The sequence below is a fragment of the Falco peregrinus genome, chromosome 5 (assembly GCF_023634155.1).
Source record: "Falco peregrinus isolate bFalPer1 chromosome 5, bFalPer1.pri, whole genome shotgun sequence".
NCBI lineage: Eukaryota > Metazoa > Chordata > Aves > Falconiformes > Falconidae > Falco > Falco peregrinus.
The window spans coordinates 30,103,319-30,123,819 of record NC_073725.1 but is presented as its reverse complement, the minus strand read 5'-3'; the positions used below and the strand labels follow the sequence as shown (position 1 = coordinate 30,123,819).

The 20,501-nt window shown below is 44.3% G+C and overlaps 1 protein-coding gene across 5 annotated transcripts in view; it reads right to left on the bottom strand.

Moving 5' to 3' along the window:
• EGFR (epidermal growth factor receptor) overlaps nucleotides 1-20,501 on the bottom strand; it is a 173,220-nt gene that overhangs the window by 45,673 nt on the left and 107,046 nt on the right. For all 5 annotated transcript variants that reach the window (XM_055803533.1, XM_055803531.1, XM_055803532.1 and 2 more), the window contains 3 exons: nucleotides 3,255-3,406; nucleotides 1,430-1,616; nucleotides 599-733 (listed from right to left, as the gene is read on the bottom strand). In XM_055803533.1, the coding sequence (XP_055659508.1) occupies nucleotides 599-733; nucleotides 1,430-1,616; nucleotides 3,255-3,335 (403 nt within the window). In that variant the 5' untranslated portion in view covers nucleotides 3,336-3,406. Of the gene's footprint in view, nucleotides 1-598; nucleotides 734-1,429; nucleotides 1,617-3,254; nucleotides 3,407-20,501 lie in introns of those variants that run through there.

Sequence of the window (20,501 nt, the reverse complement as noted above, 5' to 3'; positions counted from 1 at the left end):
TTTCCGTGAAATGACTGGGGATTTTATGAGGGACTCATAAGGCTGAAGGATTAGCTTGAGCCCACTCTAAGCACATGCTACACAAACTTTTGAATATAGGCTCATCTCCCTGCTGATCTAAAGCATCAGACTTATCGGCTTGTTTATCATTAATTTTGCAAGGATAACCTGTGCGGCCTAAACCAGCAGAGCTTTACAGCACTCAGCTTCAGCCTTAGCGCTAACAAGGCTTCGAGTCCCACAGTAACTCCATGTGGGTTTTCCAGACCAGACTTCTATTGTAAACAGAAGATTGCTGGAAAGCAAACGAGTGCATGCTATCCTGCGCTGCCTTTGGAGAACACGTACGTAGGGTACTGTCTGAAATCCAGGGAAGGTTTCCCAAGAACTCCACTAAGCTGTGAATTAAGGACCTAACCACCCTGAAAAATTACACCTTGGGGGAGCGGTGAAGAAGTGAAAGGACTTCCCTTGGAAGAGGGCTTGCTGGCCCTGCGTGCAGGGCTTGGCGGACCTGAAACCCACCGCACGGAAGATGGGATGTTTGTTTTCTCTGAAATGGGGGAGTGCACAGCATTTTTGGTAAGTTAGTACTCACAAGAAGACAGGTTGCTTGCAAATTCAAGCACCGTGAGAGGCTTCTTGCTCGTGTCAATGATGTCATTCCAGAGAACGGTGTCCATGTTGCACAGTTTGGGGTTGTTGCTGATTTTAACACCTCCATTGAGAATTTCTGCCATGGAAAGAAAAAAAATGGTAAGTGAAACAAACTGCCTAAGTCTCCCATCTCTGAACTCAAGAAGGGGAAATAAAACATGTACTTCTTCACCTCGGGCACACTACACTATGCTGACAGAACAGGACAATCCACATAGCACCAGCACTCCTGATGGTGCCGCTAACACCGGGCTCAGACTGATGGGTTCTGGAAGGTCGGCTGCTGCTGGATGCCACTAAGAGACCAGCACATGTGGCTTTCTGCCTGGTGCCACCTCCAGAGGCCACTGAACTCAGCAGAGGTGGCACTGCTGGTATGCATACCAGAGACCATGTAAGACCCTAATTCACATACCAACCAGCTCCCACTGGAATTTAACAGAAAATACCGACGCACATGCGCTGGAATCAAATGATGCAAAGGAACAAGTGGATACTTCTTTGCCATTTTGGAGGACACAAATAAATCCCACCACCCTGGTGATGCTTTGTATTTTCTGGATCTTTCTGCAATGGGAAATTACGAACTTTCTTCATCTTTTGAAGAAGGCTGGCTAGCAGGAAAGCAGTTAGGAAACTGGGAAACTACATTCAGATGGGCTTGATGGCATATAACTCTGAGAGGAGATCTCCAGTCAGATCTCGATACCAATAACCTAACAGTGGAAGTTTGTTTTACAGGTGCCTCCTCCACCTCTTGCCCTCATCTCACCTGACAGCCGTTTCATCGGCAGTTCTCGGAGTCCCTGGGTTTTATTCATGTGGTAATTGGATAAAACTGCCAGGGCGTAAGAGTTGTCATACAGCACATTGCCTCGGATGATCTGGAGGTTTTCTAAGGGAATGACATCCACCATGTTAAGCGCGATGAGCACATAGCCTGCAACCTCCTGTATCGTCTGAGAGAACAGAAGAAACAAAGTGCTTAATCCATACCACTCTTGACAGAGTCACTTTCCTCCTCCCACCCATCCAATCCATCATCTTTCAATTTTAAGGAATGATAAAACACTTAATCTCATTAAAAAGTAAATAAATACGAGAAGAAGAAGGGACTAGATGGGAAATATTGTCAGGTACAAACTGAGCCTTAGAGCAGCTGCCAGGGGGTCATTCCAAAGGTTCAGCTTACCCCTGTTCCATCCCCAAGCAAAGGCAAATGGGGCTGCCTTGGGGATGCAGGAGAACAGGGCAAGCATGTACGATAGGGCAAGCAAGTGCGCTGCTTCCCCTGAATACTTGCCCAGCCTCCAACCACTGGCAGCACAGACACCATTTGGTTGAGGCTCTTATGCTCTCTCTTCTGTGTCCCTTCCCTTGCAGAGCCTCCAATGCTCAGCAGAGGGGAAGATCAGGTAACCTTCTCCCTCTTAAATAACAGTTACAGGACAAAAAGAAAAGTGAGGCACTGTCCCTGGATGTAGGTTAATTCCTGTACTGTGAAATGTGTGCATTTCTATCTCCTACAAAAATAACCATAAATGAAAAACCCTCAGGCTACCACTTAGGATACTTCCCTGTTCTGTGCAGACTACCAGTGAGGGTTCAAGAGACCTGTTGCATTCCTGGGAACTCTGAGCTCCATGGTCAAGTTGTGCTTGGGAAAGAAAAATGGCAACACCATTGTGTTTGTAACCCATATATCTGAACCACCTCTTTTCTGATGTTTTTGCTTGTTGCTATGATGAATTTTTTTTTTCCTTTTCTTTGTTCCCTGAGAAAAGCTTACACAAAGAGATTACGCCCCTCAGCCCAGAGGACTGACCTGTTTAATCACAGCTACCATACCAGAGCTCTTGATACCAGACACACACTTCAAATGGCAAAAAAACCTTCTTCCTTTACTGCCTCTTTCTTTGAAAACCTCCTAATCTGATAACTAGGCATACTAAAAGCAGTGCATTTAAAACATCTTTTAACAACAACAAACCACCCCACCAAAACCCGAAGGTGTGATGCTAATGCCACTGGTGGCAACCTGGCAGTGGGGGAGCAGAGCTGTACCCCTTGCCCAGTCTCTGCTTGGTGGAGAACCTGGAGGTCCCCATGGCAGACACTGCTCCTCCCCATGCTGCGGCTGTGTTTTAACGTCCATCCCCTGCCTGTTCCCCTTGCAGCTTGCCATGGTTACTCATGCACTCGTGTACAAAACAAGGCAAGTGCCTCTATGCTTCGAAACCTGCCATCAGTGGGTTGCCGCTCTGCTTTGCCCAGCAGCATCACGAAGCCTCTTGCACTCTGAGAAGCGAGGCAATCCGTAAAGATGTAAAAACATTTATAAGTAAGAAAAAACCCATCTGCATGGCAGCCAGCACATTGAAAAGCTACTTCTCAAAGTACCTGATTTAGTACAGTAGGGTTGAGCCTATCCTGCAGCCTACAGGTATGCTGAGACTATGATCTGCAATTTCTCTGACACTAGCTAGCTATGGTTTTGGATCACCACAGAATTTTCACAGGGAGTTGATCCTTTGCCCTTAAAAAAATGCTGCATAATTCTTTTAGCAGGGTAGGCCACATTGGCCAAGAACACTAACCTTCAGGAAAGAGAGGTCACGATTGTGCTCCACGTATGTAATCTCCAGGTTGCTGAGTACCACCTCGCAGTTGTTGTACATCCTCTGCAGGCTGGTGAAATGGTCTTCCACATGTCCCAGTTGGGTCAGCTTGTTATTTGTCCCTTGACAAACTGTGGAGGAAAGAAGAAAGCTCCATGAAGGAAAGCAAGAATAAATATGGGGTGAAGACTTGTTGCCCACCTGTCTTTACAAGCACCACACCAAGTGAAGCATCAGCACAGATTCATAAGAAACTAGAACTTTATCTTGCAGACCGTAATGGCAATAGTGTAGGGAGCGTCCCACGATTTCCAGGCACAGAGGTGTACCAGAATTAAGAACTGGAACAAATGGAAGAATTTCATGGTATGTTCAGCTCTGGCACACAAATCCACCTAAGCATGCTTTGCTGCTGGGGAAGAAACTGGTGCCACACAGAGCACCACCGAGACTACAAATATTTATAATGGCATGATGGAAAACTTAGTCCCCACCTGAATTCTTTTACTCTGTTTTATCCAACCTACAGGAACTGACAGAAGTGATCACCACTATATTCAATTGTAATGAAAGAGCAAAATGCAAACTGCTTTAAAGTAAAAAAACACCACACGCAAGCCCCAGAAACTCTGTACTACTCCAGTCAGTCCCTGGCCTATTCCTACACAGCTAAAATTAAAACATCTCCCAGTTATGCTAATACAGAGGAAAGGAGAGTGATACAGAAGGCAACATGGTAAAAAACTTCGCAACGCCTTCCAGGTGGAAAGCTTCAGCCCATCTTTGCTCTTCAGTGGGAGCTATTCGTCACTACAATGCAACCCCAGACTGACCTCATGGCTTTCCATGACACACTGGAAGAATTGCATTCTTTTAACTTGCAGAAAATAAATGAAACAATACTTTTGTAGAGCCTTAATTCCTAGAAGCACCAGACACAAACTGGAACACCACTGTTTGGGATGCTGTAGAGTAAACAATAAAGACTCTTGACAAAGCTGGAAATAAGTTTTGGAGCTAATAACATAAGACAACTGAACAATCAATGTTTTATTAGTAGGAAAAATAACATAATAAGCAGTGATAAAGAGGCACTCATCAATCATCAAAACCATTCACTGAACATGTGTTACTTCTCAGTATAGTCATCACCATTAAGAAGCAACAGCGATAACAGATTAAATACTCTTTGTCTATGTTTAAAGCGAGGCTATTCACTCACATTCCTCAATTATTTCTCATTATACGTCTAGATAAACATTACGGTGTTTGGGATCAGCGTCAACTGCTAGTAAACGGGGACAGTTTAACAGGGGCTGTGATTACAACATCCAAGTCGCTTGTTACTACACGATCCTCAAGTGCAGAAAATGACTCTTTTTACATTAGCCTTGAATTTCTGTAATGGACAAGAAATTTCTAAGCAGGATTTTCTGTTCAGTTGCAAACTTAACTGTTCCAGTGTGTTCATGCTTAAAATCTGCATTTGCCACCTTCTGCCTCAAGTATGAGAAACACAAATTATCAGCCAAAATCACAGGAGGGGTCTTATTCTGTGGAGTGGTCACATTTTTAAGGCAGAAAGTTAAAAATGTTGTTGTATGCTTGTCTGCCTGGGGAAATGTGGTGGTGTTGGGGATGGGAGTGAAGACGCTTTGAACTGATTGGAAAAGTCAGAGTCCTACAAGAGATCATCTTGAATTTTAAGCAATGTTGTCCTCCAACCAAGGAGAAAGGCAGTAATAAAAGATTCTCAGTTCAAAATCTCAGCTCGGATGCTCAGTTTAGGCATCTCAGATCTGATCTCCAAACTAGGGTGATTTTGAAATGCACTCAAATACAATGCAGGAGCAGGTGCAGATTGGACTGCTCACAGAAATGAAGACATCTAAGTCAGCCTGTTTTGGTCTTCATGGTCCACAAATGGCCTGATGCTCTTGTGGCACCTCCAGAGTTAACAGCAAAGATCTGCCCTGGTACTCAAGACAGCCCCTATGCAAAAGCTGCAGGGTTTGTGCTACATGTGAACCAAAGGGAGGGTGGATGGAGGAGCCTTCCCTGGCAGCATCCTCCTGGCCGCTCATGCCCACCGCTGACCCTGCGTGGCTTGGCACCAGTCAGATCGTACCACAAAACAGTCTGGCTCACCGAAACAAGCCCTAGGAGAAACTGCACACATTTCAGTGTGCTTCCCTTGGGATCAGGCAAGCTTTGGAGCTCTGAACTTGGGTCAGCTGTCTTGAGAAACACAGACTTTTTCACTGCTTACTAGATCAAGGCTGATGCAGCAGGCAGAGCGCATGGTTACTCTTGCGCTTCTCCCTCTCCCTCTCCTACGGGGCCACTCGGTGAACCATGCCAAAGAGTTGATCCAAGCTACAAATAATGCAGAACAATAAATAAATAAATGGACAGAGGGTATTTTTAGCTCAGGAGAGCTTACCGATTTGGTTCACCATGGTGCCCCATGAGCCACTGCCTCAGGAGCAGCTCCGAGGACAGTGAGGAGGCAGGAGCCTGCCAGCCTGTGAAGCTGCAGATGGAAACCCAGACAAAACGAGCTCTGAAGAAGCTTCAGGTTGGTCCTCCAGGACCTACTTTCTTCCCCTGTTGTGTAAGTAGAGATCACTTTGATGGCTTTCTACCAAAGGTGTCTTAAGCCACACACAAACCCACTTATCTCCTCCTTCAGGCTCATCACATCTTCTATGCCGTAAACAGTAGATGAGATGTTAGTTACGATTTGGAAAGCACAAGAAAACGCGTTGCTTCTGTCAAGATTTCATGGCTAGCATCAGTCAGACCACCCTACAGGAGCTTCCCCCCACATGCACAAGTTTTTGTTTGCTCTAAGAGATAAAAGGCCAAATCCTTGTTTGCTGCAGAGCGTGCTAAGTACATCCAAAAAGTGAACTTCATCACAGCAGTATTTACCAAATGAGAACCTGGGTCATAAGCAGTAAACGCTGAGCAAATAAAACTCAAATCAAACAAAACAAGCTAAACCCCTGCAGCATTATTATTGAACTCAGGCAAAGGTGCTGAATAATTTTCCAACTAGAACATGTGGAAAGAGAAGAAAATGACCTGCTTGCATCTGATGAATAATACTATTGCTTATGAAAACTGTTCTGAAAAGATATATGCTATAATTATTTGTAAATAATACTACAGTGTGAATGCCATTCTGGCCAGAGGCAAAAGCACAACGAGGTGCTCACCTTGCTCCAGAGTTTTAAGTGGGACGTGCATGCTTGCATGGAAGGATTATATTATGATGTAACCCCTACTGAGTTTGACCTCTTTGCCCTCCAAAGGACAGATTTTGATGCCACATACATTCATTATATACTTCTGTTTCAATGTGCAGTTTAGTCAGAACTATCCAGGTTTAAGAGTCGGTGGTGGGTATGGCTACTCGCAGGGGACTGCTGGGGTCTGCGTTAGTATGCACCGTGTAACATATGTCCCTTGTGGACACTTACACATAGCTGCAGCACATTTGACCTTTATAGAAGAGTAAAAAAAAACAAGAGAAGTTTCATGATAAAGATTCAGGGTGAGGATGTCCCTGACCAGTAGAAAAACTGAGATCCAGAACTGAACTTTAAGGCATGGGCTGATCCCTAAAAGACAAAAGCTTTGCTCTTATCTGTGATGTTGATATAATAAAAATACAGCCAGTCCGGAAAGTTTTGACACAGAGAAGACATCCCAGGAGACCACCATCTGCAGCAGCAGCAGGGCTGCCCACTGGGAGCGTGGGGCTCTCCTGCCCCAGCCCAGGTGACCCACTGGACCCCCAGAGCCCCAGCGATGTGCAGGCTACCCAAAAAGTCTGCAGAGCAGCAGCATGGCATTACCATCACAAGAATTTTATTTCTATATGATACTGCTCTTAGCATGCATGCTGCACTTCCTAAACGGCGAAGCGATGTTGATCTTGAATCAGTGACAGTATTACGTCAGCCTAAAAAATGCAGATAGTGCTGAAATGAGCCAAAAGGTCAGGTGCTGTATAAGACAGCAGCAATCAAAAAGCTGAAGAAAGAGGCACTCTGGACTGATAGATCCAAACTCGCTGAACTCTAGTGCTTATGAAAAGTGCAGGGTTGGCTGCCCTGGATCCTATAATCTTCTCTCTGCTCACAGATCCTTGCTCCCGTTCTCTGCCTCCAACTTGGCCTTAAAGGTGTATTTCTAGGTGATGCGAATGGGTTCACCCCCTGCAACCCTCTGCTCCTTGGCCTTTTTTGCCTCTTATGCAGCCCAAAGAAGTGGAGTGAATCCAAGGCATTTCCTAAATGGCATTTTCCACACGTGATGGTAGGGAGACAGAAAGCATCCATCTGGCCATAACGCTAAGCCACTATATTCTCCCAGATCCACACAAGCTCAGATTAAACAAAGTGGTCCCTGCAGCAATTGCCCTGATAGAAGTGAAATCTATCTTCATCTTTTCCCCAGAAAATCTCTGATTACTGAAATCCCAATCCTGTCATGCATGTTTGTCCCAGACTTGAGAAAACCCCTGGAGAATGCTTTGAAACCAAATTATCACCAATCCCCAAAGCATCAGCTGTTTCTGTGCATGCTTAGCCTGCGTCAGTCTCCCTGCAGCTCTGACAGACACATCAAAATAACTCACAAAGGCAATTTCAGAGACATGCAAGTCCATTTTCATGCTTCATATATCACTTACAATTCTATATGCCCTGGCATAATAAATTTATATACTTTTTCTGCACACTTTCCAGCCATTATTGACAATAATGGAAAACTTGCAGACAAGAGATATTTATTCAATCTGCCAGCATGTTTATAAATATTCCTCTCTCCTCACTCATTGGCAATAATTTCACTTTGTAATTTTTTATATTTTTTTTTTAGGTATTTCATGGAAAAGCAGTACTTTCCCAGGCACTTGGTCCAGATACAAAGCTGCTTCTGAAAGCCAGGGGAGATAATGGCACTCGGTGTCCTACCATCAGTGCTGCCCACAACCAACTCACCTTAACCAGAGTGTGAGTGTGGGGAAATAAACTTTTAAATGAACTGGAATAATTTTGTAAGACATACTGCTCGACATAGGTTTGCATGGGCAACCACACCATCCCCAAACCCTGCCACTCACACCCCCCAGGTCAGGCACAAATCGCTTCCCCCTTACGAGGGCTGCGCTGGCTTCACCTGACAAGGCCTCAGAAATTACAGAAGATGCTTGTATCACTCAGGCAGAATCTGCACATCAGCTATAAGGGCAGGTCCCATATATCAGTGTGTTTTTTTTAAACCAACCTCAAAGAGAATTCCCTTACAGCTATCAAACAGATCCAAGTAACCTACTGTGGAAACCAGAAAAGCGCAGCTACTACTGCCAGGTCACCAACATAATGGCATTTAAGCTTACGAGAAAGTACTAGAGCAGACAGGACATTTGTCATTATGACTAGCCTAATTTCTGGTAAAAAAAGAAAGAACCATACAATGCTTTCCCTAAAGAAAATGGAGTATGAAATATCAAAAGGCTGGAAATAGAAAGTGACGTTTCATTATATGTGATTAATGTTTAAACAGAAACACTTCTGAGGTTCACCAGCTCCTCAGCGCTACAGAGATGTGATGGAGGAATTTCGTATTACTGGGCTGGGCGTGTTTTGCATCCTGAGTCCGAATTTCAAGAGGGAGGAAAGTCCATGTGACACAAGAAGAAAACCAAATCTGCTGCAATGTGCTGTGGGAAGTTACGAAAAGGAAAGGAAAAGCTGGAAAACAGGTGAGGAGTACAAACAGTGCTCAGATGCAGGCAGATGTTTTCCCTTGAGAACAGTGGTTGCAAATGCATGTGATGCCTAAAACCCCCAGTTTCAGCTTAATGAACAGCAGCATTTGGGCACTGGAAATGCTGCCGCAGAAGATAATAATTTTTGCACATATTCAAATACTTTAATTTAAAACATTGTGAAAAACAGCCTCATGTGGCTGTACTAAGTCCCTCCTCAAACAGCGTGGTTTGGAATAACGCAGTTACTGAGAGTAATTCCAACTGTTATACACACCAGGAGCAAAACAATGACAGAGCTCTTAAAAATATTTAGATGGAAACTGTAATTGCAGAAGTGACCCAAAACTAACGCCATAGTGCAGGAAAATAATATGCCTTAAGGGAAAGCTTTCCCAGATGGTTTCTTATTTCTATTTACTCGACAAAAGCAACTTTTCCAGTTAAATCTAATTTTAATTGCCCCTGTTAGGAGTGGAGATGTGCCCTCCAATGGCAGAAGTCACATCCTGAATGACAAGGGACAGAGGCAGTGTGACAGCTGAATGGCCCGACTGCTGGTGAGCGTCTTCAACTGAAAAAATAAATAATCATATACAAACCAACTCGTTCCTGAACAAAAACCTCTCCAAAGTCAGAGCATTTCTGACGACAAGAGATTCAGCCTTATTAATTCCCTAGGGTGCTCCCTCCGCCTCATTATCATTTAATAATATTTCTATTTTTCTTCTCTGTTTCCATTATTTAATTCAGCATGTATCTTCATTAATCCTCCAGATTAAGGCCAGACCAGGATGTGCTGAAACCAGTCTTCACACTGGCTTCAATGCGAACTGCATGGGGGATTAAATAATTCTCTCGCTGCCGCCAGTGTAGATTTGGAGCAACTACAAGGATAGGGTGGGCTAGCCCAGAGTTTGAGCTTTCCCCTCCAGATGCCGTAGGATGCAACTGTGGGAGGGATACAGATATCTTCTGTAAATACCAGCAATGTCAAAGAAATGAGAACTGTGTCACCTTCCAATTTTTTACAGTTTGGGAAAAGGTTGCTTTCTAAATGTGAGTAATACATGGGAATTTTTGGAGGGGCTGTTTCTAGCTGGGTACTGGAAGATAACGAGGGTTTAGATCAGTTTTCTTCACATGGCTCTGTCAGTGGTCTGTAAGAAGACATCAAGGGTCTACTGTTGAGGATGCCTGTAGATAACACAAATGTCACCAGGGTCTAAATAACAAAGAGGGACAGATGACCAGTGCAGGCTGGTTTGTGTAATTTAGGAAAATGATCCCTCTGAACAACATTATTTGAACTATAGCCAAAGGCAAGATCTTACATCAAAGACTGAAGAACATGTAGACAGAAAACGGGGTGCTGGGATGCAACTGCCTAGAAAAGGACGTGGGGATAATAAGAGGTGACCAGCACATTGCCTGATGCAACAGAAAACCAGAGGCACTGGGTGCATCAGCGGGAATACGCCGAGTGGCAGGGAGGCAGGAGCACACTGATGGCCAGCAGTGTCACAGCACGAGTGGCAGGGAGGCAGGAGCATGATGATGGTCGGCAGTGCCTCAGCACTAGTGGAGGGGAGCAGGAGCAGCTGATGGTCAACAGTGCCCCAGCACATCCAAGACCATGCTGCACTAGAGGGTTCTCCTCTCCCGGCAAAGTGGGTGCCGCTGGGTACAGCTCCCGCGCACTGGCATGCTCTGCTGGGGCTTCAACTCTTCTTCAAGCTGCATTTCATCAGCCCATGTCCCGGCCACATGGCCAGTGGCTAGCGCAGGATGACCTTGCCTGGAGGTTTTTTATTGAGGGTGGTGGCTGGAAAGCCAAGCTCCCCCAGATGTGCTCACCAGCAGCTGGGGTGCTGCTGCTGGGCTCTCCCTCCCACTGGCACCCCGTGGGGAGGCTGCTCTAAAGGAAACCTCGGGCTTAGTGAGGCTTTCTCTGTTGAGCTCAAGGTGAACGGCCGGGTCTATTGCAAGTGCAATCACCAATGAACTCAAGTAAATGAGCTGTTCCTATGATTTATTAGCGAGGCAAACCCACGAATAAGGAAACTTCGTATCTATCAACCTCTGTGCAAACACATGCACACATATATACACAAATGTTAACAAGCAGTTTATAAACTTTATACACACCACTTAATAAATTTTCTACAGAAAACCACTCAGGCACCTTCCCCCACTTTTTAACCATCTTTATCGAAACTCAGGCCACGCTGACTGCGTTACTTGAAATCAACATGGACTTTGAGGTCCCCTCTAGAAGTTTCTCCACATGAGCCCAACAAAGCAGCGTGACAGGCTTGGTCCTACAAGAGCAGACCAGGCAAAGTGATGGGTTCATGCCACAGCTGCCAGTTTTAACCTTGTGGTTCCCTACGTACAGCGGGGCAACTGAAGGCGGATGCTTTAAGGTGGAAAATGCAGCTTTTCAAGTCACAGTTTAGACACCCAAGCAGCGTACAGGATGGGGAAACACCACTGAGTGCTATGGAGAGGAGCAAGACTATGGAAATCAGGGAGGGGGGAAAGGCAGGGTCGGTGGTGTATCCGTAATGCTGGATAGAAATGTTGCCATGCCACTTAACACTGGGTCCTCCAAGAGAAAGCATTGCCCGTGACTGTGTTTCAGGACAGTGACCTTTTACGCTGCGTGAAACCCACACAACTGGCCAGAGTAAGTCTGTCTTGCGCTGCGGAAGACAACCCCAAACAAGACCATGGAAGGGGCAAAAGACCATAGTGTTAGTCCCAGCATTCTCCATGCCCTCCAATGATTCCCCCTAAGGATGGGCCCATCAGGTAGCACAGCCTCTGGCTAACAGTCCGTGGCTGCAGCTCTCCAGCTTCACGCTCTGGCGCAGCTACTACGCCCATCACAAAAAACCTGTATGCACCCACTCGGCAGTGCTCCGGAGCAGGACAAGGGCCATCATACACCCCCATCCATGCAAGGTTCAGGCCCTGGGAAATGTTGATGCTTCTTGGCATCCACAGTGAATTTTTTATTACCACATTGCTGCAAGTGGTGTAAAAAGCCTGCGTAGAGTGCAGCAGCAAGCGACTGAGAGACCTCCAACAACGGGCATGGTTCACTGAGCCTTTAATCTGGTGAGACGTGTGTGGCAGGGGTGCGGCATCTCAGATCTACACCAGGATATTTGGGAAAACAAGGGGATGACAACGGATACATAAGCCTGTGCTTTGTGGTCAAAAAAATTACATTCTTCATTGTTGTTTGTTCTGGCAGCATCTAAGGAGCAGCAGGATTTTATAGCGCAATAAAAAGAAACTGAAGATGTGTGTCCATGAAAATGTGGGACCAGTTTATAGCTATATCAGCACTCAATTGTTTGAGATTTTTTCAAAATGAGTTAATTTGAGAAATGAGAGTTAAAAGCACTAAGCTGCGAGCACTTTATCACGTGGGATTTCTTAAGACAGTGCAATAGCACACGTTCATTTGTGCCTTCCAATGAAAAGAAATCATGTTTTTATTTACATTAAATCAAGCCTTATGTCGAAACAAGCCGTTGTGCTCATACACGTACTTCTGAATCCCTTGAGGTGTAAATTCTATGTGAGCACTCACACACTGACTCAAAAAGGGTAATAGAAACAACTTAAATCTGATTCCAAGCAGAAGACTAAAAGCTTGCTCCTACAAATGCAACACATTCTTATTTTTTTTTATCCAATAAATATATTTACACACATACACATATAAATGTAGTTCTCCCAGGTGACTATAATGGCATCTCTAGAGACTGCAATGTATCTGCAGAACTGCTGCATGCACAACAGCAACTGTGCAAGTTCTGTTCGCTCACTACCTTGAACATCACGTGCCCACCTCCACGATAATCCCAATCGACTTCTGTGCATGGTTCTGCCCACTGAAGCTGCAAGTGCTGCCAGCAGCACAGCAGATGCTGCATCAAGCCACCCGACCCCTATAGCTTCATCACTGCATGATGCTTCCTCCAAAGCTGGTCTATAGCAAGGAACAATAGGTGGAACGTGTTCCAGCTTCCTATGGATTCAAGTTGGGAAGCTACAGAATGAAGAATCCATGCCCCAAAATTCCCCAGGAGACATCTTGCCCTGTAGAATGGGACTGCCGTCTCAAGCAAGGCTAAAACAAGACAAAAACGGCTGGCAGGACCAAGATAAACAATATTTACTGTTTCAAACAATAAAGCTACTGTTAAGTTATCTGTACTAAGGTAGCAAACGACCCATCAGCTAACTACAAAGAACAAGTAAAAGCTGATAAAAAGCTTTAAAAACTTGTCTCCAGCTCCCCACATTCATGGGAATGAATGCTATGGTTAACACTTACATTGGGGCTTCCAGCTGAAATTTGGGTATTTGCACATGCTGACGAGCAAGCAAGTTAATACATGCTGCTGGGTTTGAAAACCCTCCAATAATATTTAAGTTTAAAAGGAATAGCTGAAGAGCATATTAAATGTAAATGAGCTCTGGATCACCTTTTGATCTTCATTTAAGCCTTGACTAAAACTCAACTGAAAGACTGCTATTGAAACCAATGGGATCTGAATCAGGCTCTTATTTCACTTAATTTAACTGTGTGAAATTCAATAAAGGAGGTAAATAGACTTTCTACTGCCCTTTATTTCTGGTAGGAGGAGAACTACAATTACATTTTGAAAGCACAGCTAAAAAGCCACAAAGTGATTTAACAGCACCTGGGTAAGTTTTGAAGATGGAGACCAATTTATCTTCAAAAGTCTGGGAAGAAAAAACATTGAATTTAGTTGTCGGTACTATAAATGTTGCAAGTTATGGCAAGTGGACTGCTTTTAGAGTCAGTCTTACTTAGCAATAGGGAACCTCAGCCACATTTAATGCCAGAGTTTAGTTCTGTGAAGAAATGTAAACAAGTTTGAACATCTTAAAAGGTACTTGAAATGCACGATTACTGTACGTTACATGCTGTTCAAACCCTGAAAAGGGTCCCCTCTCCAGCTTTTGATTTGCATAGTTAACCTCTGCCATGCGGCCTGAGCTGGAAGGCAGACAGCGTTCTGCACACTCTTTCACCCTCTTCAGCAAAGCAACTGCTCCATGGTTGAGTACTGAGCCCAGAAATCCTGCAATCTGAACCCCAGAAATGTAATATTAGACTGGGTAAACCACTACTAACGCTCTGACTTGCATCATCCTAACACCCATTTGCACGGGTCCCAAAAAATGAGATGATGGGGTTTATCATTTGTTTTGATTGGGTATAGAACAGAGCCCAGGCATGGGTTTTATTTCTCTCTGACCTTGCTGAAACTGCTCTTCCACTTCCTCCTGCGTCTATTTCTCCAGTTCTTTAAAAGAAACATTTCTGCTTCTGTGTATTTGAGGCCCATATATGCAACATGCTGCACAAAAGCCTGCAAAGCAGCTGTTACTGTGGTAGACTTTTGAGGATCCCTTATTGATATCTTGTCCTTGAAAAGACTAATAAATTTTATATAAATGTATTTTGTATAAATTAAATATATAAACTGATATAAAGGAACAAATAAATATTAATGGATGGGTAAATGAAATTATTTTCTTTTCTGAAAAGAATGAAAATACAGATTTTTCAAAGCTGCATTGTCCTGTACCAGTCTTTTTAGGTCAAATTATTATTTCATATATACTCAGAATATGTGGCTGTTTAGCTGTGAGTGGTTTAAAATCATTATGAAGGTGACTGCAGTGGCTAAATTTGATTCTGCAACTTCTTTGTTCCCAAAGTTTGAGTTACGGTACTGGCTTCACCTTCCTCGTGGACGTGTTCTAAGGAACGAGGCAGGCAAAACACCACGCAGCTTTCTCAAACACAAAAAACCCCCACATGCAAATATGAAAATCCAGAAGATGCATGCAGATAAGGATTAAAAAAATCCACCCTTACATAAATGCCACAAACCTGCTTTAACATATTCCATTCCCTGCAGAAAAAGTTGCCAAAAAGAAACTGCTCCATCGGTTCAGCAAAGGGAGGAATAAACGTCCCCTTGTATACAAAAAGCTGGTAAATTAGCTACGACCTAAGCTACAGGGCAGAATGTAAAAATGTTATCAGGAGCAGTCATTTGGACTGTGCTTATCTCTGCCAAGGATGTCTTGAGGGGGGAAAAAAAACACCAAAAAAGAAACTTTTTACTAGTGCAGCAAAACGCATGTAGAGACATGAAAGCCAGACTGTAAAACTGTTCCCATTCACTCCTGCTCCTGCCTGCTCCCCTGTCCCCACAGCATTTCTTCTGCAAAAGGCTGCGCTCAAGTATTTTGATGGATAGAGGTTTTTGGTAACCCGCTGGGTTTGGATTGATACCCATCTCCACGACTAGAAATAAACCACTGTTGTCTTTTACTGTATTACAGCCTTTTGGAAACGCACTGCTGTGCAGCACCCTGGCATGGCCACCCCTCTGCTGCGACCCTGGGAGCTGCCAGGGAGCACATGATGGCCCTTAGCCCCGTTCCACACACAGCCAGAGGCACTTTTCTGTTTTCTAGAAGAAAATGGAGGAGAACAGAGCCAGGAACACCCCAGTGTAAGCTCCAGCACCAAGATTACTACTGCAGGATGGCCCTGCTCATCTGCCGAGCGCACACACTGCGTACCTGCTAATCACTCAGACGGTGCTGGGATGATTCCCACCTTCCGAAACAGAGCCGCACCTGCCTAAGAAACCCCACTGCGCATCACACCCCTGGCATTTCCTTGCCTTCGTTTTTTCGGTTGAGCAAAGTTTCTTTAGCAGGAGAATTAAAACCACATTCCGGCATATTTCTGGTATGCCACACGGAGGTGCCGCGTTTGTCTGAAGCCTGTTTCTTACGTGGAAATTCAAAGAAAGAAAGAATTGGTGGAGTTGCAAGATGGGACGATATTAAAGGCAAGCAATGTTAAAATTTGAGACCCACCACTCTAAGAATTTGCATGCTTGCTTCTTTAAGCTTTCAAGGACTTTCACTGGATAGTAGAAATATCAAAGAGAGAAGAAAAAAAAAAAGATGCAAGGCTGCAACTTATGAACCTCAGGTGAAAAAAATAAATTACAAAATCACACTTAGTTTTCCACAACATTACATTAATTCTGGAAGGATCTGGCTTTGGCTGCCGCATCCCAGAAAGTTTCCAAAATTGCAAAACAGTCACCCTCTGAGCAAACACACATGTCACACAGCCAGCCCTCCCACTCCATTGCGAAGTTGTTCCCTGTAGTATCTTCTGATAAGCCTTACTAAAACCAGAGCCATGTTATCTGGAAAAAATGACACCTAGCAAGTTTTTAAAGCTGTAGGTCTGTTTGGCTGCCTTTGATGCATTCGCCAGTCTTCTGTCGCTATCTATTGCTTCATGGAGGAGCTGTGGCAGCTCTTGTGAGCCCAGTAAGTCACCTAGCTGCAAGCGGTGAAATGCTACAAGCTCCAGAGAACAGAGCAGCTTTGTGTTTTAGCAGCTCTGTATTGCCTTCGTCTTCGCCCCCCGAAACTTGGAAACAAATACTCATCTTGAACAAAGCAAGCTATTTCTTCTGCAGGCTAGGAAATAAATTCTGCAGTGTTGAATGTGAGACTGTGGTGCTACCTTGAATTGTGTGGCCAGTCTCGGAAAAATAAAGCAGAACAAGCCTCTTCCCCAACTAGAAATAAAGTTCTGCATTACAAAACCTTAATGGCAAAGCATTTAGGTGGAGATTTTCCAAAGCAGGAATAGGAGCTTGGCATGCAAATTATACAGCACATCAGTGGGAAGTGGCCATCAGGGCTAGCTTTGGAAAATCCCCTCTTTAAGATGGATCAGTACTGCTCACACAAGGCTGGAAGTTCTGCCACTGGGAAGTAAAGCTTCCAAACCTACTATGCCTCCATGAAGGAACTTTCTGATGGAACGAGAGCACAAATTTTACCCCAAACACCAAATTACTCTGTAGATATCAGTGCAGCATGAGGGCATTTCAAGAGCTTGTCTCACTCCAAAATGACTTTGCTTGATTGCACTGGGCTGCAGTACTCTGAAGCAATCTCATCGTTGCTAAGCATAATGCAACACAGCCTTAAAAATAATAGTGGTAAAAGAAAAAGAAAAAAGAAAGATGGCCTTATAAGAGACAGAAACCAGCTGCTGGTAGATTCATTACATCCTCACTCAGCTTACAAGCTCCCAAAAGGTTCTGGTACAGGAGTTGAGAAAACCCGCAGGAAAATCGAGCTTGTGATCTGAATATGTTATACAGCTATGGGATGTCTCTGCTGTCACCAGGTTTGCTTTTATAAGGCAGCCTCCGACAGAAGGGGTTTGTGTTTGAGCTCTCGGATCTCATAACAAAAATTATTGAGTGCTTTCAGAGCTTTGCCAAAATAAGTTTCCATTAAAAGTCTCAAAACAGTATATGGAAAGTTTCTGCTATACTCTACTGAACTCTCCCAATAAATGGCAATACAGTTCATCCTTGCGGCAAAAAAGCTCTGTTAGTGTGCATCTATTCCAGATAATGTGCTACTAACACATTAAGTGCGGGTCCAATAGTAACTCCAATGTGTTTTTAGGGTGTTGCTTTTCCCTCTGCATGTTGAAGCCGACAGTTCCAAGGAGGAGTCCCGTAACCCTTGCAACCACACTTTGCATGATGTGACTGATGCGCTGCAGGACGTTGGGACACAGCAAAATACTGGCATTCTGAAACCTCAGGACTGAGCTTGCTTTCTTGGGAGGAATTAATTGTACCCAGAACCATGGGGATGCTCAGCAAACACATTCTTACCTGCTCCTAATAACACATGTCTTCAAACATGCAAACCTGCCTGCTCTTTTTCAATTTAATTGCATTTATTGCAAAAATTGGCCTTCTATCAGCAAGGTAAAATACATTTTAGACTTCTAGATTAAAAAACTCACAAGGTGGAAAAATCTGTGTTGGCCTAAGCCAGTGACCACATAAAGATGATGTTGCTGAAGCTCTGGTGCCAATACTGCTACTTTTGAAACTTCTGCCTTAAAGACTTCCTCCATTCTTTTTGGTTTTAAGCTCTTTTTAGATTCAAACTTGGCAATAAATAATCAAACCCTACACCGCAGAACTGGAAGGCCATCTCTTGATGGAATGCTTTTCACGATGACTGTTATGTGAAAACTTACAGAGAGGCAATAGGGTAACAGAAGCAGTGAATAAACATCCACATCTCTCAGATGGAGCACTGGAAACATTTTGCCTGTATTTTAGTAGAGGGATACTATTAGGTCTCTATGGCTATTACTGCAAAAGTGTATCATCTCATTCATTCCAAGACATTCTTTAAAGTACTTCCTCACCAGTGATTTTTAACCCGTGCTCTGCATCTCCCTGGGAGCTCCTGAATCATTTTCATGCCCATGAAATGTGGATGAAAAGCAGGCTTACACTCGCTAGGCAGAGGTCTGTATCCTATCTTCCTTAGAAATACTATAGGTGCCTGCACATTGAGCAATGCTGGAAACCACCGGTATGCATAATCCCATTCCAAACGTCCTGTGAACTCCTCCAAAGCAACTCCTTCCGCTGACTTCCACCCCATGGCATTGCATATGCGCATGCACACACACATAGAAATAAATAAATAAACAAATAAATAAGGAAGTAAATAAACCAGTGGCCTCTTGAAGCCACTGTAGGTCTACCTGAAGTACTTAGAAGTGAGACTAAACTTGGGCTTGGAAGATAAGTGGGAATTCTCATCTCAAAGACAAAGAGAATGTACTTGCCTAAATATGATCAAAAATAGAAAAGAAAATATGGGGTATTAAAACTTAGTTGCTAGAACAACAGCTCTGCTCCATTTAACCATCACAAGCCCCTGGTGCCCCTGCTCCCTGACCCCAACAATACTCCCCATGAAGGCACATGGCTGCAGAGCTACCATTGCCACACCAGGACAGTCCCACTCCCACCACAGTACCTCCAATCCTGGGGAGTTTTGTTGTTTGTTGTGGTTTATTGCCAAAAGTCCTTGTTAGGCACTTCATCTTTGCCAGACGGTGCTAAATGCTCTTTATCCCATTTTAATACATCTCTTGTTCAGGAACCACAAGCATGAGCAGACTGCAGAGGCAAGGTGACGCACCAATTTACTGCAGTGGAAATCAGCAACAGGTGAACAAGCTATTTGCACCTCTTGACCTGATTTCCCGCACCGCCCCCCCCCCCCCCCCCCCCCCCTTAAGGACTGCAGTTCTTAAAGGGGAAAAAGATGTTTCTGTCTCATCCTAGTAACCCAGTGCCAAAAAGGAAATAGTGCAGTAACTATATCCTAATTCTGCCTCCCATTCCTAGCATGAAGCTTCATGTCCTGACTCACATAAGGAAGCTGAGTCTTCTGAATGCAGAAAACCTTACTTGACCCCAGCAGTAACAACTCACAGTGCCCCCAGCCTAGTTCTGGGAGGCAGGCAGCCCACCCCAAAGGGCTGTGCCCCTTCCCTGGAGGGTCCCACCCCAGCCCAGGCTCAGGTAGGTCACACACCTCTCAGCACAGTGCTGCTCACCCAAAACCCTGTTCCAGCAGCTGGGCAGATGTTCCCCAGGGCTGCCCCGGGGCAGACAGGAGGTATCAGTATTGCACACTGATTTCAGGCTCTTCCTGAGCATGCACAGTGCCTACTGGCCTTCTGTGAAGTCTCCGGGTGCCAATGCATGGGCCCCTTAGCAAGCAAATGCTTCCCATCACGCACACGCTTACGCGAGTCCCCCCGTGGAGCCTCTGACATTGCTTCCTCTCTTATTTTCAATGAACACATGTCATCAACTTTAATTTATACAGAGTAATTAAAGCTCCAGGTCAGATGCAGAAACACCCCTCTAACTGTATAACGAATATCCTGGTGCTGAAGACACGGTGGGCTAGGAAGTGCTCTGGAACAGTTCAGAAAGAACAGAGACTCCGTGTACTTTATACCTACATGTGATACCAGCACATACGTGGCTGCAAGGGAAAACCAACGCTGTCTCCATTTCCACAGGAGTTTATCACCATATAACTCAGACGCTGTAACTGTTTCCTTGCTCTGACATGAAAAGCTTCTCTCTTTGTTTGCCAATTGCTTGGAAAAAAAGGAGGGGGGAAGTTACAGGGTTGGGGTTTTTTTCATGTTCCCCTATGACAAACACTTGAGTTAGCGCAATAATCATTTCTCAGTGCTGGTATGTGACAGTGTGTCCCTAAATGAAAGTAGTCAGCATACTTATCAGTGACTTTAAAATGTACTTTATCCTTTATGGCACAATACCATGACTCAAAACAAAGCTTGAATTCTTTAGTCTGTTTTTTCCTTTAGGGTCGTACTCCTGTCTTGATTAAGAGAAAAAGTTTCTTTTTGTTTTTTCATTTGTGGGTTTTTTTTTGAGGAAAGCACAGGATTTTCTTTAGTTCTGTTAAGA